This window comes from Aptenodytes patagonicus, chromosome 5, assembly GCF_965638725.1.
Source record: "Aptenodytes patagonicus chromosome 5, bAptPat1.pri.cur, whole genome shotgun sequence".
Taxonomy (NCBI): domain Eukaryota; kingdom Metazoa; phylum Chordata; class Aves; order Sphenisciformes; family Spheniscidae; genus Aptenodytes; species Aptenodytes patagonicus.
In genome coordinates, this window is record NC_134953.1 from 14,219,305 (window position 1) to 14,239,511 (window position 20,207).

At 42.9% G+C, this 20,207-nt stretch overlaps 1 protein-coding gene across 1 annotated transcript in view; it reads left to right on the top strand.

Annotated features, from left to right (window-relative positions):
• Nucleotides 1-586: 586 nt before the first annotated feature.
• TBC1D12 (TBC1 domain family member 12) overlaps nucleotides 587-20,207 on the top strand; it is a 46,678-nt gene continuing 27,057 nt past the window's right edge. Inside the window, 4 exon segments of the mRNA XM_076338752.1 lie at nucleotides 587-646; nucleotides 648-686; nucleotides 688-1,679; nucleotides 19,638-19,761. Of these exon segments, the coding sequence (XP_076194867.1) occupies nucleotides 587-646; nucleotides 648-686; nucleotides 688-1,679; nucleotides 19,638-19,761 (1,215 nt within the window).

The window sequence follows — 20,207 nt, forward strand, 5'->3', positions numbered from 1 at the left end:
CAAAGTGAAACTACCGAGCGCCCTGCCGGTCCCCTCCGTAAGCCCCGGAGTCCTCTGCCCTGGGGCCGCGGGGCGAGGCGCGGTGCCCCGCCGGGCAGGACGCTGGGGTGGTCTGTGGGTGCGCGGGGCGGGGCAGGGGGAGGTGACCGCGGGGCGCGTCTGTGCAGTGCGTCTGCCCGGCTGCCGGCCCTCGGCGCGGGTGGGAGCGGCGTGCCCGAAGCCTGCGGGGGTGCCGGGGCAGCCGGAGGAGCCTGCGGGCTTGTTTAATCCCAGCCCGAGCGGGCGGGCGGCGAGGCCCGGAGCGCTGGCTCAGGCGGTGGGTGCTAACTCGGCTCTGGGGGAGGGAGGGAAGAGGATGCCGGCAGCCGGGCTGTGCTTTTCCGCGGCAGAGGGGGCGCGGCACGCCGGCGGAATGCGGTAGATGCTGCGCGCGGCGAGCCTTTAGCTGTAATACGGTACCGGGGGGGGGCGGGCGGCCTCCGAGGCACCTCTCTGGCGGGGAAGATCCTGTCTAGTTGGCATCTCTATGGTCCCGGATGTGGCTGCGCCGGGGAGGGCGGGCGCGCCCTTCCTGCCCTGCCTCTCTATGGTGACTTCCCGGGGGGGAGGGCCGCCGCCGGCGCCGCGCGCCTGCGTGAGCCGGGCCCGCTGCCCCCCCGCCGAGGCCGCTGTCCGACGCGGTGAGCGGCGCCGGCTGCCAGCGCTCGCGGCGCCGCCGGTGCGGAGGAACGCGCGCGCCCCGCCCCCCTCGGCCCCCGCCGCGCCGGGGGGGCCGCGCCCCCGCCCCGCTGCGCCGCTGGCATCCCCGGGGCTCCGCGGCGGCAAATGGTGGGGCCGGACGATGCCGGAGCTCCGGGCAGCGCAGCCGTGCTTCCCGCGGGCCGGCAGGAGGCGGCGGCGGCGGAGGAGGCGGAGGAGGAGGAGGACGGGGAGCGGGATGGGAGCCGGGGCTTGAGCCGGAGGAGCGGCGGGCCGGGGCAGGAGCGGCTGCTGCAGCGGTACCTGGCGGCGCTCGGCCCCGCCGCGGCGGCGGGTGGGAAGCGCTGCCCGGAGAAGCCCGCCAACGGGGCCGCCTACGCCGTGGGCCCCCGCGGGAGGATGACCAACGGGGACGTCGGCTTTCTGCTGCTGCCACCGCCGGAGGAGCCGCCGCCGTCGCCGCCCCCTCGGGCAGGACGGGCCGAGCCGGGGCGGGATGAGCCGGGGGAGGAGGAAACGAAACTGCAGAACGGGGGCTTCCTCCTCTGCCCGCCCGGCCCGGGGGAGGGGGGCGGCGGCGGCGGCGTCCCCGCGGAAACCGCCTTGGAAGAGCTGCTGAGGAGCTGCCGGCTGCGGAGCGAGGCGGAGCGGCGCGGGGGGGCGGCGGCGGCCGGCAGCCCCCCGCCGCCCCTCGGCCCGGGGGACGACGCCGGCAGCCGGGCGCAGGCCGCCCCCGGCGTTCGGACCTCCCGGGGCCGGGCGGAGCCCGCTGCCCTGCCCCCGGCGCCCCTCGGCTTCACGGACGTGAACCTGAACTCCCGCAACACCTACGAGGTGAGCCGCCGCCGCAGCGCCCCGGAGCACCTGCCCCACGGAGGGACGGCGCCCGCGGCCCCGGCGCCGCCGCAGGAGCCGGCGGAGAGGGCCCGGCGGGCGGGCATCGCCGGCGCCGGCAGCAGTTTTGCCGAGTTCTTCACCAGGTAAAGGAGCGGGCGACGGCGGGGCCGGTAGCGGCGCCCCCGGCAGCGCCCGGCCTTGAGCCTGGCGGGGGGAGATGCCCCGCGGGGCGCGCTGGAGGCGGGGGGTGAGGTCTGCCGCGCCAGTTCACGGAGGGTGGTGGGGTTCTCGGAAGGACCGTGTCTCGGCGTCAGCAGTGTCTTGCTGCCGGTCAGATGGTGAGCGATTCCAACCCCGACGGGATCTTTTGCCACCAAGTAAATACTGCTGCAGCAAGAAAGAGGCTTTGCGTTGGACGCGAGTGTGAGACGATAAAGATGTTTTTGCTGCTGCAAACTACGTGGACTTCAAACTGGCATTTGCTTTCTGTGCCAGAGCGTTTTACTACCTGAATGAACGCAGTGGTACCGATTAAACTGCTTGGGGAACAAGGTGAAAATTGTTGGTATTGGAAGTTACTGCCAGGAGATTCTGAGGATCGTCATGGAAGTTGCGAAGGCTCATAAAGCTACTCGTTGACAGTGTAGATACATTGCACTTATTTATTCCAAAGCGTGGTGTGGAAAGCTTCAAGGACTAGGCTTTGTGCTCAGATTAATTGGGCTTCTGTTAAGCTTCTAGCACAAAACTAAACACTTCAGGACATCCAGCTTCATTACCTGGGGACTCTGTAGCATCACTCACTCTTTAACATACTACACAGGAGAGGCATCTTGACTATAATAGTTTACAGCATGCTCTATATTACTTTTCTTACGTTTAAAGAGGGGAGTTTAATTTCCAGATTTCTAACAGTTTTTATTCTCCAAAACCTCGGGGTTATAGTTATTGTGTGGCAGTCACTCTGATAGCGCAGAGGGTCTCTAAGCATTTTGAGAAGACAGAATAAGATTAAATCTATTAACTGAAGAATTGATACAGAAGAGGAGAGGTTTAATCTCAAGGCAGGATCCCAACTTGGGAAGTGGGCTCCTTCTGCCAACCCTCTGGAAAGGGAGAGATGGATTCCTGCCTGAGGATAAGGATAGTGGCAGTTGCAGGGTAAGTTTGATGCCTCCACTTTTGTTTCAAGGATAGGTTGAGAGATGTCCCACTGTTTCCTATTAATGTTCTTCCCTCCCATGCCCTTCTCCCCCCCCCCCCCGGTACGTGGACTGCAGTATATTACCTTCTCTTTGCCTCATTACTTGAACACGTCGACCAGTAACATTGGTACTTGTCGCTTTTTGCCCCAGAGCGGCAGCTTAATCAAATTCTGGAGAATTTTCCTCACAGAAAAGACTGAACTTGGTGTGCAGTAGAAGTTGTTGTCAATATGCACTGACGTTTGCTGTTTTCAGTGAAGGCTTCGGTAATACATGGAAAAATTTAATTGCTTATACCCTGGCAAAAGCTATAGTGCTGACACCTCAGTGGAAAAAAAAAAAGAAAAAGATTTGCCAGGGAGCCAATTTCATAGCCCCTGACTGGCCCAGCTGGCTGTGCCTCTCGTACATCTGGCCTGGCAAGCGGTATTGGCCCCAGAGCCTTTACCTTCAGCTCTGCCTATACATTCATAAAAGTGCCTTAGTTACAGCTGACTTCATCTGAGCAGCCCAAATGAGATCTACTGATTAAAAACCACTTTTACTGATTTTTTTTTTTAAAACAAACCCAAACTTCTCTTCCTTGATAGATTTGTCTCTAGATACAGCGACACTAGAGTTTGTAGTCTCCATTGCTTAAAAAAGTGGTAATAAAACTTTCTTTTCATCATTTTTTTTGAGTAGTTAGCTCTTGTCTTCTGAATTATTTCTGATACTTTAAAAGCTTAGACTTCTCGCTTTTGTTTTTTAAACTGCTCAGAGTCATTCAAAACTGACAGTTGCCATTGTGAGTGGGTTTTTCTCCAGTTCTTAGAAAGAGAAGCACCTTGGCTTTCAGTAATGAGGACTCAAATTGTTAAAAACTGTCCTGTGATTGAATGTTGGTAGCAACTATACCTCCTTGTGAAGCTTCTCAGCAGATGGCTGCTTGTATTTTTGAATGAGCACAGAGCCATAGATGACGTTGCTCCCCAAAGTTTAAGTTGTACCGGGTGGCTGTGTTCTATCAAAAGTACTTGCTAAGAGAGAACAACTTGTTTGCGTCTTGTCAGAATGTGTACCTGCTCCCACAGTGTACGAGAAAAGGTACTGGATGTGCTAAACACGGGTAGTTCAGCAGTCTGGAGCATCTTGTATAGGATGTTTCACACTTGTAATGCTCTCTGTCCAGTTTACAAACTGCCTAAAATTTGGTAGCTCCCATTGTTTCTTCTGATAGTCCTAATTGTATGGAAATTCTTTTAAAAGGTGGACATTTCTTGCTGTTATTCAAAAACTGAGAGAAGGCAAGGGGGCAAGTCCTGCTGCCTTCGGTGTGAAAGCTTCATTGTTGTAATTGCCCAGTCAGACAAACTGTTCGGTCATGGCAGATCTGGGTTAGGAGGCTGCTGTTTCCAGCTGCTCGTTCCCATCTCTTCAGTTACCAGGCTGGCCCGCTTCGCCGTTCTTTGAAATCATCCATGTTAATTGTCTCTCTTCATTTCACTGAACCGGAGGAGAAGCCGATGAGGTGAGGTAGGGGGAAAAAGCAAGCAGCTGTCAACAGCAGCATTTTACCAGAGCTCTGCAATGGGAAGAGTGGCTGTGCCCTTGACATTGTCAGTAATAATTATTCGAAGATCATGGGAAAGTTTACATCAATGATTAAAGCTTTTTTTTTTTTTTCCAGGTAAGTATTAGGTGTAATATTTGGCCCTGGGATCTTAAGTTGTATTTGTGCCAAATTATTAAGCCTGTCAAATCAATGCTAGCATCCTTTTAACTGAAAAATAATTGGTTTTGCTGTCTTTTTGTTCTACCTCTTTGTTTCTCTCAGCATGTGAAGTGGGATGCCTCAAGTAAATCAGAGGTATGTGGAGCAGAGTGCCGTGGCAAGGAAGATTGCATGAATATGGTCACTTGTCTCCACTGTGCTACTGTTTTGGTCAGAGTATTAAGTGGCTTCTTGAAAGTCACCTGTCACTGCTTTGTACTCCTGTGTATGATTCATAATACAGAGGTATATAGGCACTGTTCTTACGGTTTGTGGTCTTATATAGCAGCTTACAAGCACCACGCTCTGTTCTTGGGTTATTGGATCACTTTTCGGTAGCGCCGGTGGATTGCTGTTGGGTACAGAATGGTTCAGTGAGCAGGAATGTTGCGTGGACAGTTGAATTAAAGCCATGCTGATTACCTTAACTGCAGCATGCCTTATCCCTCAAAGCAGCACATACAGAGCAGAACAGTAAACGAAAAAGGACAAGCAGCAGTGAGTATTCCAGGGCTGAGATAAAGCCACGGTGATTCTGAACCTCTTTTAAAGATGAATTATACTTCATAGTTCTACATGTACGTACCAGGCATCTTCTCAGCTTGTGTAGATATTGTTCCTTTCTGAATTGTGTATTTACTAGATAAATTTAAGTATCTGGTAGTTGGCAAAGTTTCTTGTTCCTGGATTCAAACCTTACTGTTGACAACAGCAGTGAGTACTTACTGTTGTAGTAAAGCAACATTTTCCTAAATACTTGTTTTCCAGAATTCATCTAACAAGTTTTCCTGGTAAAATTGCAAAGAGCTTAATTCAAACTGCCACTTCTCGTAGGTCTTTAGGATGTGCTGTGAGCAGTAGGTGTGAGGGGTTGTAGGCATGTATGGTATTGGCACACATGCTTATAAAAACTGTCTCTAGTCTCATCCTTCCTTCCTCACCCAGAATGGTTGGGCTTAGTTTTGAAAAAATCTTCACTCGTGGAGATGATGGAAAGTTGAAGGGAGTAAGTATGTGTAGGAACAAAGAACTGAGAAATTGCTGAAACCCACATCTTTTTCTCCCTCTTCGTAAACACAGTTCTTGTGGTTCAGTAAGTAAGTAGTTCTTCAAAAGCTGCTAATCTTCTTGGTCCTACAAATGTCTGATGACATTGACAGAGACTGTGGAGGGTTGCAAAGAGGTTCACTTCCCTGAGTATTGTTACTTGTGTACATAGTAATGTCTCTAGACCTGTAGTTTATATTTCAATTTATTACTAAGTAGCACTTGCAGCTCTTTGAGCTATATAGACATCTACCTAGTCTACAGTTGCATTTTGTGAATGTTTAGTACCAGAATCAATGTTTCTCTTTGTATACAGAGCTTTTTCCTTTCATAAAGCAGTGTGGAACTTCCAGGAATGTGCTGTGCATCTATGAGGAAGAAATCTGTTTTGTGGGGTTTTGGTCAAAAATGAGAGTCAAGTGGGGAATGAGCTGCCCTAGCTGCAACAGATCTTCTAAACCTTCTGTTTGTATAAAAATCAAAGAACAGATTGATGGGGGCATTCCACAATGCTTCATTTATATTCCTGTATGGCCTGTGCCTATATCTTGGTCAGTTCTTGCTGACATCCTGAAAGACTTGTGTGTTTGTTTTGGATTTTGGGGTTGGCTTTCATCCTGTCCAGATTAAAAAAAAAAGTACAGAATGCTTCTAACAGGTCAAGGAAATATACTGACAATATATTGGAAAGATAACTGCGGAGAAGAGCTAAGGGAATATGATAAAGCTTCCCACCAGAAATTGTGGGGGCACCCTTCACCCTTCTGTCTTTGTCGGACTTAGTTTTTTTGCTTTCTGTAGGCAATCTTGCAACTTAAGTGAACAAGCGGATACTTATAATTGATTTGAATTAAAGCTGACTGGAGAAAGTAGGCAAGAGCACCTGGACCCAAATCTGTGACTAACTTCAAACAGTATTCTTTTTTCCTGAGTTAGGGACGTAATTAACTTGATATAAATACAAAAAGCATTCATATTATCAAAATGAGAAGCTTCTCTGTAGATTCTCCATTCACTGTTTGCTAAGAATGACTTATTTTATGAAGTTGTGTTGACATGTTGCCCAGTTTCTGGCTTTCAGTCATATGAATAATAAATATAATGACAACTTAAGTAAATGTAATCTCCGAAGTAAAACAAACTGTAGCAAACTTTGAAGATGAGTACTCAGCATTACTTTTTTTTGGCTCCCAACTTTTTTAATAACTGTGTACATAGAAAATTTCACCCAAATCATATAAACTTTTTATTATTCATAAAAAGGTCAAGGATATATCTCTGCACATGTAAAGCTTTTTTCGCAAGTGTGGATCCCACTGTAGCAAACTAAATCTATATGACAGCAGCCTTGTTTTTATTAGTGAATCAGTTCCAAGCAGCTCACAAAAATAAGCAAGTCCTCAAGGTCTATGAGTTGAAAATGCCTGTTCGAGAGAGCTTCATTCCCAGGCCTCATGATGTATAGGTTTTAGAGTTTTGTGTTTCTGAAAAACATTATCAATGGGTGTTTCACCTTAAGTATGTAAGACATTGTGCACCCATGTTATCGTTTTGGCTATGATGTCTGAGTAGCAAACCAAAATTAAATTTCAGGGGTGCAAGTGGAAGAATCGTATGCTGATTTAACTCTGGGTAGGTATCAGATTGCTATATTGCTCCAACTTCTGTCTGCAGCCTGTGTCATCCCATTCCCCCCCCCCCCCCCCCCCCAAAAAAAAAAAAGCTGACTAAATAGATGTCAATTCTAAGACCTTAGAGCCATAAGTATAACCTTTATCAATTTAAACTACCCAAAGTAGTATTAGGAGTTTCTCTGCTCTCCTTGGTAGACAGTGTAATATTTTATGTTGGTACAGATAGTTGCACTGGGAGTCTTATAATCCTAATAGGACTTTTCCTGAAGTAAGTTCTTAAACTAATGCTGTAGTTTTTGGAGGGGTTTATGTGTGGTTTTGTTCAAGCCAAACAGCTGAAATTGCTGTTTAGTGTGCAACAAACTGTTGGAGTCATAGCTTGTTTTGCTAAGGAGCGTTTTACAGAGGCATTTAAACTTAACCTGAAAGTATCTTCTCCCCCCACCTCATTTTGCAGGTGGCCTTTTTCATTCCTTGGTCTCTTCTGCTTATTTTGTGTCACAGAATTTCCTACAGACTCAATATATTGAGTAGTGTGACAAAGTGAATGGGACCTCTCTTCTGAATAGGCTATGACTAAAAGGAGAATGTTTTATATGGAAAAAATCAAAGGAGGTTGCTTTAATCACAGCTGGCCTCTAAGAAAATGATAGTTCTATGCTTTTGCTCTTCTGGCTGTTCAGTTATTCATTAGGCTATTTTGTCTTGATTGTTTAAGAATAAAAAAGGAGTTTAAGGGTTTTGGTCACATTTCATTCACATGGTTGCAAAAATTGTTATTCCTCTCTTCAGCTTCTGGGAACTGCTGAGATGTTTATGATATAAAGCCTGTCCTTTTTTATCCCTTGTTGGTGGCTGTTCAGCTGGGAAGGGGCTAGGTTTGTTAGATTGGGTGGTAGGCATTGCTTTAAGCTTCTCAGACTGTGCTGTGCTTCTCAGACTTTTTATTATTGCTTTCTAAGGAAGTGAAGCTTAGGCGGTTGCTGCCTGACCTCTCTAATACTGCAGCCTGTTAGCCAGGTTCAGTCAGACTTCTCTGAGACCGAGAGGACTCGAATATAAAAATCCTACAGGTTTTTGAATGAAGGCTGAGCATAAGGAGAGCCTGCAAAAGAGAGACTCTGCTAATTTGGCTCTGTATTTGCAGAAACCAGTCAGCTGTGCAAACCACCTGCAGAGCATATTGCTTCTGGCCTGGCATTGGGGTAGCAGTGTGAGAGGTGGATGGATGTTGTGTAGGTGAACTTATGACTTCAATTAGTAGAAAACTAGTTTTGATGGTCATACATGAGTTTATTCTTCCAGAACTTCTGAGAGCCAGACTGGTGTTGTAAATTCCTTTCCTCCTGCCTGAAAATAATACCTGTATCCTATGGGAGGAAGCTCTTAGCAGTTTTTCTCCATCCTTCTCCAAGGTACTTCTTTATTAAGAAGAAATCATGTTCAATTTCCATTGTTATATTGGGAACTTTTATTTAATGTGCTCTTGGGTAAGTGAAAGAGTCTCTCTTGATCAGGTAGTATAATAAAAGCTGCCTTGTTGGCTCCCCTTGCCTAGGGCAGTTCTGTTGATCTAAAACTTCCTGAAGGCCAGCTATAGGCAAACTAAGTGATTGTCTAGAAACAAAGGAGAAAAGACACCAGGGAGAGCAACAGAACATCTATAGCCCTTCTGCCTCTGCTGGAGCTACAGAAACCCAGGCTTGCTGCTGCCTCTGTCTCTGAGGCCTGGTTTGATGCCATGGGAGAAGGGTTATTCTACTTCACACATCTTTCTTGTGCTCCAAGAACAGCAAACAGTTGTTGATGCCAGCTCCTCTGCTTTCTGTAACGGGGAAGCTTGGCCCTGGCCAGGTCTCACACCCTGCAAAGCTCAGTCCTATCTGTATTGCTTCAGTTGCCTAATGCATCCATTAATGTAGAATCTTGTCTGTCTTGCTGCTGGGCAATAATGAAGCTGTTTGTATGCTGGATGCCAGTGCTTTAAAAAAAACAAACAAACATGAACTACCAAAGGTATTTGGGCAGTTGGTAGCTGTGAAACAGGAAGCAATGGATATTCCAGTGCACGAAGTATCTCTGCGTTGGGCAGCTGAGGGAACTGGGGTTGTTTAGCCTGGAGAAAAGGAGGCTGAGGGGAGACCTCATCGCTCTCTACAACTACCTGGAAGGAGGTTGTAGCGAGGTGGGTGTTGGTCTCTTCTCCCAAGTAACAAGCGATAGGACGAGAGGAAACGGCCTCAAGTTGTGCCAGGGGAGGTTTAGACTGGATATTAGGAAAAATTTCTTCACGGAAAGGGTTGTCAAGCATTGGAAGAGGCTGCCCAGGGAAGTGGTGGAGTCCCCATCCCTGGAGGTATTTAAAAGACATGTGGATGTGGTGCTTAGGGACATGGTTTAGTGGTGGACTTGGCAGTGTTAGGTTTACAGTTGGACTTGATCTTAAAGGTCTCTTCCAACCTGAATGATTCTATGATTCTAGCTTTTTGTTGTTGTAAACTTTAGGTGTTTTGCAAGTTGCTTGCTGTTCCTCAAATTCTGTAGGCAGCTGAGTGATAGATTGGGGAATTTCTTCCTTGCTTTGTAAAACACAAAGCCATTAGGCAAAACTGAAAGGAATCAGGCTCTTACATATTAATATCAGCTGTCTAACAGATAAAAAATGGATTCTTGCATTTTGTACTATTTCTGCAATTTATCATTGAAGCAGTGATATAAAATACATTGTGAATTGCTAACCACAGCAGAAACCTGATACACTGAGTGTCTACAAAAGTAGTACAGTAAAAATTTGTAGTACTACATTACATAATCAAGTAGTCGACAGGCACTCTATCTGGGAGCAGAAGGGAAAAATATTAAATGAGGTTTAACCAGGCTGGTCAGAGTAGTAAGCATCGCCAACTCTTGGGACAGTCTTCAGAATAAAACTCTGCCCTGTGTTTGAACTTACAGTTCACAGACTTGTAGGCTGTGTCAAAGGCTGGAAATCTTTCTCACCTTTGTCTTGAAAACATATCTCATATAGGAGCATTTGGACTATAGGTATAGTGACTGCCCTGATAAAGCTGGTGACTTTTGCCTTAACTGAAAGTGAGTTACTACTAGAACAGTTTTAGGTAGTTTGCCTCATTAGGTTGTACTTTCATGAAATATCTTGGTGAGCTGATTGAAGAATTTGCTGTTGTCAGGAAATGAAGGGCATGTCTCTTCCCTGCTTCTGGTATTTATTTGATCCTCTGTGAGCTGCTGTAGCTCATTAAGCTGGGGAGTGAAAAAATGTGGATGGTTTTCTGTGGGATTAGTGAGTTGAATTGACTTGCAAGGTATGGAGAGTCTCAGAATTGATGCAGTAGAAGGGAGTGTAGGACATGACTGGTTCAAGGAAGAGAAATGGGCTTCCCCTTAGTGGAGCTGAAATGGCTTGGCCATTATGTGCGTGTGTGGGAGGAAGGGGTCTTATTCCTCTAGCATTGTTTTGCTTAGAGTATGTTGCTGGTTAACCAGCTGTGGCTTTGCTGGAGTAGATATTCCTGGCTGTGCAAGAAATAGCAGAACACCTGTATTCAACTGGTAGAAATTCTCCACTTCTTGCCCACAGAATCTAAACCAAAATCCTAGTTCACAGCTGCAAGTGTAATAATAACCAAATGTCAGAAGATTGACCATAGTGTTTGGTGTAGTGTCAAAATAGCTGCTGAACTACGTGATTAAATATGAAGATGATAGAATAGTTTGGCATAGAGCTCTGTTTTGCTAGTTGACTCTGAAAAGTAAAGGTGAGACCACACTGATTATTTCCCTTTACTCTTTTTGTACTTGGGCATTCTGAAACTTAACCATGTCTGTCACCTTGCATAAGTGTCTGCTTGTTTAGATATATTTTGGAAAGCTTGAGCCTGTTTGTAAAGCTGACCTGTGCAACAGCTCTTTGTTAAGAGTATAATGTAGACTGTTAAAATACTGTTTACCAGTAAGTGTTCTGTACAGTGTGTTCTATGATATTGCTAAACGCTTTCAATTCTTCAAACTTCCCAAGTGTTTCTGTACCTGTAGTAGAATTGTTTTGCCAGCAGTTTGTAAAGCCAGTTTGGGACTGGTATCGACTAGGAGCTTGAGCAATAGGGTTGATCTAATTTAGTCTCTTCAGTGCAGTTCCATAATAGTTCTGTTTAATCTTTGCGTCCTCTCTAAGAGGCCAGAAACTTCCCTCTTCCCTACCCCTCAATGCTTAGCAGCTATTCCTTGACAGTTCATTAGTTTTCAGGTATAGCTAATTGTAGCTGAGGCTTTAGTTGACTAGTAATATCAATGGAAATGTAATAGTTTCATTTAAAAAAAAAAAAAATACCGCAAGCTTGGTCTTGCTGAAGATGCGTGTTCTCCTGGTTAGGATTTTTTGGTTTCCTTATTTTAACTTTTTTGGGGGAGGAGGGGGAAACCAAAAAATGGCTTGTATAGTACTTAAAACTGTAGTTTTAGAGTATTACAGATGGAAACATTGAAGTTCCTTTGGAGAGAGTGGTTTGGGATACTCTCTGGCTTGTCTTGGTGTGGAGAGAAAGAAGAGATCTTTGTACTGCTAAAAGGTGCTGAAACTAGAAACATCCTATAATAGATCTGTGTTTGGGGGTAACAATTTAAAGAGAAGCTGGTGTCTAGCTTGTCCTTATAGCAAGGTGGTGGAAGATGTGAGCTGTAAAATCGGTAGGGTCACCTCTCCTCCGATACAGGGCAGAGCTTGGAAACTTGTACTTGGAGCAACTGTATAAATGTATTGAATCAAAATGGGCTGACGTTATTCTACGTTATTGAAACTAAAAATGTAGAATGTGTAATAAATCCTAAAGTTATCAGTGTTTTGTTCTAGATCTCCATATTAAGAATTTTAAACTAAATCTAACAACACTTGCATGTTAACTTACAAATTAAGGTTGAAATGTGAGAGTAAAGGATGAGTTGAAAAGTATATTTGTAAAGTAGGGGGTATTTGCTTTTAATGTATTTATGTTCATGTCACTTTTCCAGCCATGACTAATAATGTGAGAAAACACTTCTGAGCATGTGAAAGTGAGTAAATAGCTCCTGGACAATGTCACATAAATCAAATCTAAAATAACGGGGGACACTCTATCCATTGGTCTAGGAAATAATTACTGTGTGCACTCTGAAAATACATTGTAACTTTTTGGACACCTTTTTATCAATTCCTACAAATGCCGTACTGTATATAAATAGTTTAAAATGTAGAAATAGAATCCTACTCTTGTTGCTCTGCAAGCTTTGTAAGTGGCTAACCAAAAAGTTTTATTTCCTTTTAATGATTCATTATTTATGCTTGGAGTTGGGTTACATTTATTTCTGTATGTAAATTATTGAAAAGTCTTGTTTAAAGGAGGAGGAGCTAATTGTCTATAATCAAGCAATGTTTTTCTGCTGTTATTTCCAAATTGTTGCGCATAAGACCTTAACAGAATGGACAAGACTTGACTATGAAGAAAAATTGTTGTGTTCTTAAGCAGCTTTTGCATTTTAGACATGGTAAAAACATGCCAATGTGAATGTAATAATTCTTGTTAAGTACTCGGTTATAGTCATGAAAGAATATGGAATTGCAGGGGTCTTCAGAATTTGTGCAGACTGTTCTGAAAGTATGGTTTTAAGTCAAAATGATTCGTTTTAATGCTATACCAGTAAAAATGTGTCTATAACAATTCCTGGAACATAATTCTGACTACTCACTGATACAGCTCTCTGGATAAAGATTATTAGGTACATAAGTAGTTTCCTTATCAGTTTGTCTTTCAGCTAATTCAAATTTCAACCACAGACCTATTTTGTATGCCTAGGAAGCTTATTTAAAAATTAACATAGGGATGGAGCAAGAATAGACTGTGTACAAGTAGAACTCCATTCTTTCTGGAGATGCAAAATCAATTGTATCGTAATACAAACACAGTTTTAATGAGTTCTGTTACTTCATATTCCTTTTACAAATTCTGAGGTTTTACTGGAATCAGTGGATTTTTAGTGTACTTCAGTTATTGCAGAGAAATGCAACTTCCAGGGGTTTTAGCTGCATGTTTGTAATTATATTTAAAACAAACAAACAGAAAACCTAGACTGTTTTTTGTTCAACTCGGTGCTCATTTGTAGCATTAATTCCATGCTGGATTCCCCCTCTAAGTCTTTAGATTCTGGGAGGAAAAGTTACATAGGATAGAGTGAGGATGCTCTTGATGTGATGCTGATTCCTTCCTGTTTGTGTCTTGCTTCCCTGGATTTAACACGAGACAGTTGTCTTATGCAGTGTCTAACAGGTACTAGATGCTTAATAAAAAGGAAAGTATTATCAACCCTCACTTCCTTTGTCAGTTCTTGTGGCTTTCAAAGCTTGTTTTCTCAGTGCTTCCCTGTTATCATAGATCTTGAAAGGTGGATGCAATGAGAAGAAATGATTGTTGATTGAAAATTACAGTAAACCAGACTGTTATGTGTGTAAAGTAAAAGTCAAGAGAAGTGTTTTAACAGTAAGTTTTTTCTAAAAAAAAAAAAGTAATTTTTAGTACTCTAACTTAAGAGGTCACTTGTTGGAACTATTTTATTTGTAGATTAGTGAGTAAACATTTTAAGCAAGGTCAAAGTTACCTTGCAAGGGAAATAAATTAGAGAATAGTAGTCTAGCTTTCAGCATCAAGATTTAAACACAGTATTCATTTATTTCTAAGATAACCCTGAATTCTGAATATTTTATTTGGAAAAAATTGTTTCTTTGGTGCCATGCTTCAAGTTTTCCAAGGATTGCTGTCCAGGGATGCCCACAGTTTTTTGTTGTCTAACATGGTGCAGCATTTTGAATTAGACTTACTTGTATATTAAAGTGAACCGTAAGGAAACATGTTTGGTTGTTCAGGTGTAACAGTAATGATGATCATGTTTTATGCTCTCTTCTAGAAGAGACCATATCCTTGTCTCAGTAGTTGTTACCACTTGATTTTTGCCTTTTTGCCATTTTTAATAGTGCAGGATTAACAAATTGGAGAAAGGTAGGCTCGTTTTAATATGCTTCATACTGATACTCATCTTAAATTGCTCAGGTGTAAGATCCAACCTTCCTCAGCACTTGAAATTTGTATATAGATAACGAAAAGCAGCAGAACAGGTGAAGCTTGGGTCTGAAGGTGAAGTTCTAATGATTTGATTCTCTAACACCTAATAAGAAGTAGAACAATGCCATAACCTTTCCTTCGATGCGGAAGAGGCAAATCCCTGTTGGGACACCTGTCTGCTTTGGCTGACTAATTATCTTTGAGTTTGCTAGGCCTTTTAAAAATCTGACTGAAACCGCATTACTAGATTGACTGACTGAACAGTTAGGATGGCTTTCTAGGCAATCACATTCAAATTATTTTAACAATGCAGAGTAAGCTGTACACACCTGGGCTGTATTTTAGCTTGCTACCTCGCAACTTAGCTGCATTTTACAGATTTCTAAACTATTTTCTTTTGTGGTTCTAGCACAATTCTTGCTCCTGCTTCTCTGCCAGGTTAGAACAGCTGTGCTACCTAATGTCTTCCTTTAGTCCTGTAGCATTCCAAGCTGGGGCTGGCACTTTACAAGTGCTGTTGAATGTATGGGTTTAAAGGCTACAGGTTACAGTTTTATGGAGGGAGTGGAGAGATGAGTCAGGATCTATATCTTGTTTTAAAGCTAAGGACTAAGGGCAGATACAGGCTTGTGAACGCTGTTCCCAAGTGTTACTGTTAAGAATGCTGGACTCAAATGGGAGTTTTAGGGGGGGGGAAATGGGAAATAAATAAAGTTGATTGCTTCCAATAATGCATTACTATATCTCAACAATATCAGAGCTCTGAATCATCAGAGGTGATTCTTCTGGCAGGCTTCTTTTGAGGCTCAAACTTAAGACTGGAAACCCAAGGATGTGCGTTTGGAGTGGGAAGGAAAGCAACCTTAGGTTTTGTTGGGATGCACAAAGCAGTGAAATACTCATAGCCTGTTGGTAGTGGCACACGGTGGAGTTGTAGAAAGGGAAGATCTATATGTGTGATCTTTGAAAGAACTGTAGCAAAATGACATCTAGCCTGGAACTAGATTTGAGTTTGGCATTTTCGGTCAAACAGAAGACTACCACAAGACTACTTGGTCTTGTGGAAAGGTGAATCAATTATACCTAGAGGCAGGGTGCTGGAGCTGTATCCAGCCTGGTGACTTTCCTACCTGCTGATGGTCATGGTTGCTGCTATTCCAAGCACTTCAGCTTTCTTTGAGTGGCTGTTGTGCAAATACAGCAGCCCAGTTTCTAGTCTGGTTTTGGATGAAATTTGAGATCAGGCTTGAAGTAATTGTCTCTGGTATTTTCCATTAACTTCCCCTAAAACTTGGAAATCTATCATCCTCTTGGGCTGGCATATAGCTAGCTTGAAAAGGGGAAAAAAGTTTTGTGTTCAGATTTTATGGTGGGGGAGGGGAAGCCAAAACCCCAAAGTAAACAAAAAATATCACATTAAAATATCAAGTTCCACCTATCCCCTTCTGAGACTTAATTCTAACTGCATTTAGACTTCACCAATTTATCTTAAACAGCAACAAAAAAAGTGATTTGAAAAGGAAAAGCAGGGTGGAAACGAGCAATTGCATTACTAGAAGGTCACATTAATGCCACCTGTGGAACCGGTTAACATCATTGAATTACTGTGCCATCAGTATGGTGAAACTCTTCCACAGAGTGCTGTGGGCACAGGCAGGAGTAGTTGAAGCATTGTTGTTAAATAAGGAAGAAAACTGCCGCTTGTAGCTGTTACGACAGCTGTTGTAGTTGTGTGATCATGAGAGCCCATGGGTTTTTGTATAGTGTAATCCAAACAATGTTACGAATAGATGTCTTGGTATGTGCCAGTAATGGCTTCTTATTCTGTGGCGCTTCAGCTACTTTTCAAGCTCTTCAGTGCACCTACTGAAACATCTTTGAGTGTCATTTGAGAGTGTTAATGTGTGTTCCAGTGTGGTTATATAAAACTAGCAGGGGAGAAAAACTTGCAACTTTTCCACTGGGCTTTTGTAAACCAGAGCTTAATTCAATGAACTAATTTAATACTTGTATCCCACAGGTCCTTTCAACAGAAAGCATTATTCAGTTCTAAAGTGTAGGCTTCTCTTTAAGGAGAATTTTGAAGTTTTCAAATGGATTTTGAGATTCTGTACCAAAATGCTATTGACTTTTCAGTCCATCTCAATGGATGACTTTTCCTGGGATCAGTGAAACTCATGAATATTCTAAGCAGTAACAAATATATCAAATCTAGTACATTTCCTGCAATTCAGTGAATGCAACTTGTAAGCATTCACAGATGCTGTTCCTTAACAGGGCTTTTGTAAGGCTTTACTGTTGTCAACAGCACATCAGATGTGATACTGTTAGCTGCCAAAACAATGTATTAAAAGTGTCCTTCCATCTTCAGCAAAGCTTAATTGTAAACCTCCCATTAATGTCTCTGGGATTAGAATTCCTGTGTGAGGTTTATTCTGACACGATAAAAGTTTGACCAGCTTTTTGCCTTCACAAGAAACAGACTTCAATGAATATCTATTCAATAAAAGTAAAATTGTGTATTTTCACTTTTGCATTCATAAAAAGCAAAACAAGCCTTTGCTTAATTCAGTACACCAAAGAATATTAAAAAAACACCAAGATTCATTATGGTGGGGACTATGTTCTGGATGGTTTGTTTTAATGTTAAATTTGTTTTAAAAAAAAAATTAAAAAATCAAATCTTGTAAGAGCCATGAGCATGCTTAATTAATATTTCTCTACAAAAGATTTAAAACCTTGTGTGTTTACACATTTTTCCTTTTAAAATCTGCCAGCTTCCTGGTTAATCATAAACCGGCTTTGATACAGTGACAGATTGCCATCAGTGTTAAAGGCGTACATCTTTTCAGCTTCCACAAGTGCTATTAGCAATGGAGCTGAACTGCCAGGTGGTCCTGGTGGTATTCCATAGTATGTGCAGAGATCGGTTGTTGCTATCCGTGAAGTCGGGATGCATGAGCTATTTCCTATTTCAAGAACGGTATTCCAGAATGTTTCTTCCTGCATACCTGCTTTTGGGAAGAAAATCTCCGCCAATTAAGTTGCAACTACTGCAGCAGCTATATTTGAAGATTTAAGTACAAGGCTGTAGTGTAGTATGTAGTGACATGTTGGTGTTAAGAAAACAAGACAAAGTATCCTAGATGATTCTTTGAACACTCCTCCTTCCCTCCTGAAGACAATGTAAAGCACTGTGAAAGGTGTCCTGTACTTGTGAAATGAGCCTTTGTTATTTATGTAAGCATGCTTTTTGCATCTTTTTTTCTCTTATGGACGGACCTGTTCATTTCGCTAATGGTATGTAGTCCTGGGACTGACTGAGGACAGTGTCTTTTAAAGATGTTGGTATCATGGCTTGGCTTTTTCATCAGCCCTTCGTTCCAGGTCATGTGTCAGAAACTGCTAGTTTGGTGTTCTGGGTGCTTGCTTTGCTTCCACAGGGATGGACTAAGATACTGCAAGCTTCCCTGTTGGGGACAGAGTTGTGGGATGCATGGATCACAACTAATGCTTCCTAGAACACCTTGTATTAATTAAGCCATTATTAATAGCAACAGCTTGATTCTATTAATGACAGGTAACTATTCATACAGTGCAAGCAATTATTCCCAAACATTCTTGCTTGCTTACTGGGTTGGAACAACAGCTGGGAGACCTCCACAGAAGTGGAGGGGTGTACTGATGCCCCAACAGCTTCTATGTGGGTGTTCAAAAAAATCTCTCAAGGCGCTTTCTCTTTCATCAGGTGTGTATGTAACCCCATACTCCCTGCCTGCCTATAGCAGCTGCTGCTTTCTTGAATGCAGTCTTTTTCCCTTTTTTTTTTTAAACAAGCTGTTGTTGATTGGTAGTGTGTCCTGGTGGCTTCTGACAGACCGAGTAGAGTCTTGGTGTTCTGAGTTTCTCAGGTATTTCTGGATTCCACAGGACCGCTAGTCTTGAGCTTACCGGTTCTTGGGAGACTTTCACACTTTATCAGCATCTACTCTCCAGCTTGCTGTTTTCTGGTGGCTAGATCTTCAACTACACACAAGTATCTGTAGAGTCCATTCATGCAGACTTGTACAGAAGGGATTTTTGTGATGGGTGTTTGCTTGTTTCCCAGATAACAAAAAACATTCTGGGAACTGAAAAGATAGTTTGTATCTGAAAGCTGTACCATGTCTTACAAACACTAACAGTTCCTAATTGTAAAACTATGCTGCATGGTCAGAGACTCTGACAGCACTGGAATTTAAGAGCGACTGTGCACTTTTTGGACAGATTTGCGGTTGTTGAAGCATGCTACTTCTGTCTGGGCAAAGCCAAGAGACTGTTTTCTGTGCACAAATATGAATGCATTCAATTTGAGAAGGAAATGTATTTTAAAATACAGCAAATGCTGTAAGTGAAGAATAAATTTGGGGATCTCTTTGTAGAGGAAGAGTGTGAAAGTACAAGGTTAGCTAGTTAGCACTGCACAAAAACATCTTCCAATAAAAGTGCTCCATATTCTGTTCGCTCAGAGGCCAACTTGTAAGCATCCTGAGAAGTAACCTTACAGACTACTAAACTTTTAATCCCTCTGTGTTTTTCATAAGTTTCTAGAAAGTAACTTTCCAATATTCAGAATAAATGTACTTCTTTAATTTTCAGAGCACTCGTACATAGCATGCTCTGTGGGAGCTTGTGATCGGAGTCCAATAGTACAGCCGTGTATCTAGACAAATGCTTGCTAATATGATCTTGTGATAGTTGGCTTTCTAGGAAGTAATAGAGCAATGCAGTCATCTGCCTGTTTGAGTGTAATTGCTTTAGGCACTGGCAAAGGTTATCTGCTAAACTGAAGCTGTGTGCATGTTCCCTGGTTTTCTAGTCCATGTTATGAAAGCTGAAGGTGTGAAGATTGCAGAAAGCATTAGTAGAAGTAATAGTTCACAGCTTCTTTCTTAAATCTGTAAGTTATACAGTGATTTTTCAGCTGTTTTCAGTCTCCAAATAGCTCCATAAGATAGGCTAAAACAAACCCCAAACAAAAGTCAAGAGAGCTGTTGCATGCTGCTAACTTACATTTTAAAAAGTGCCCAGTATTACTAAAAGAGCTCTGATGTTGCATAAAGTAGCATAGAATTCAGAGGTAAAACTGAGTGTTAAGTACAAATATTAGCATCAAAGCACTTGTAATGAAAGCTGCTCCACTTCAAGTTAATTATTTTAAAGTAAAAGAGAAAGCTAAGGTAGCACACTATGCATTTGCTGAGCTGTAAATCTCTACAGTGGTGAACTTGGTTTAAAGAAATGTAAGTGGGTACAAATATCATTTGTTTATATGCTTATAATAAACAAAAAGAAAACCCTCCTCTCTTTTCAGAAACTTTTTCACTAAAAGGACAAAGGAACTCAAACCTGCTGTCCAAAGTGCTCCTGGTTGGAAGTTGTTTGGAAAAGTCCCACCCAGGGAAAACCTTCCAAAAGATTCCAAAATTATTCAGCAGGTGAGTAAACATCAAACAACTCTAGGTACAAAACTTGTAAAAATTAATGCATAGATATTGCAGTTCTCTGCTGTTATCTCCACATTTTTACTGTACAACCATAGAGTGCTCTGGGAAGACTCTTTTGGGGCTTTGTCTAAAGAATAGTAGTTACTGAGAAGGAGTTTGAGTTTTATGATTATCTAGTACATTCTTCAGTACATCTCAGTGCTTATAAAAAGGTGATACATGTTCAAAAAAGCCTTTAAGCTGTTTAGGTCAAAACATCAGAACTTGTATTAATACTTGCTGTAAAATTTTGCTTTATTTAACATGATATGCTACAATTTTTTTTAATGGCAAAAGTGATTGTGAAATACTCTAGGCTCCCGTTATGAAGTTCAGTTCTGAGTTACTTTTGCTTGTTCTGTGCAATAAAACCATAGTCATAGTCATACTTGTATATT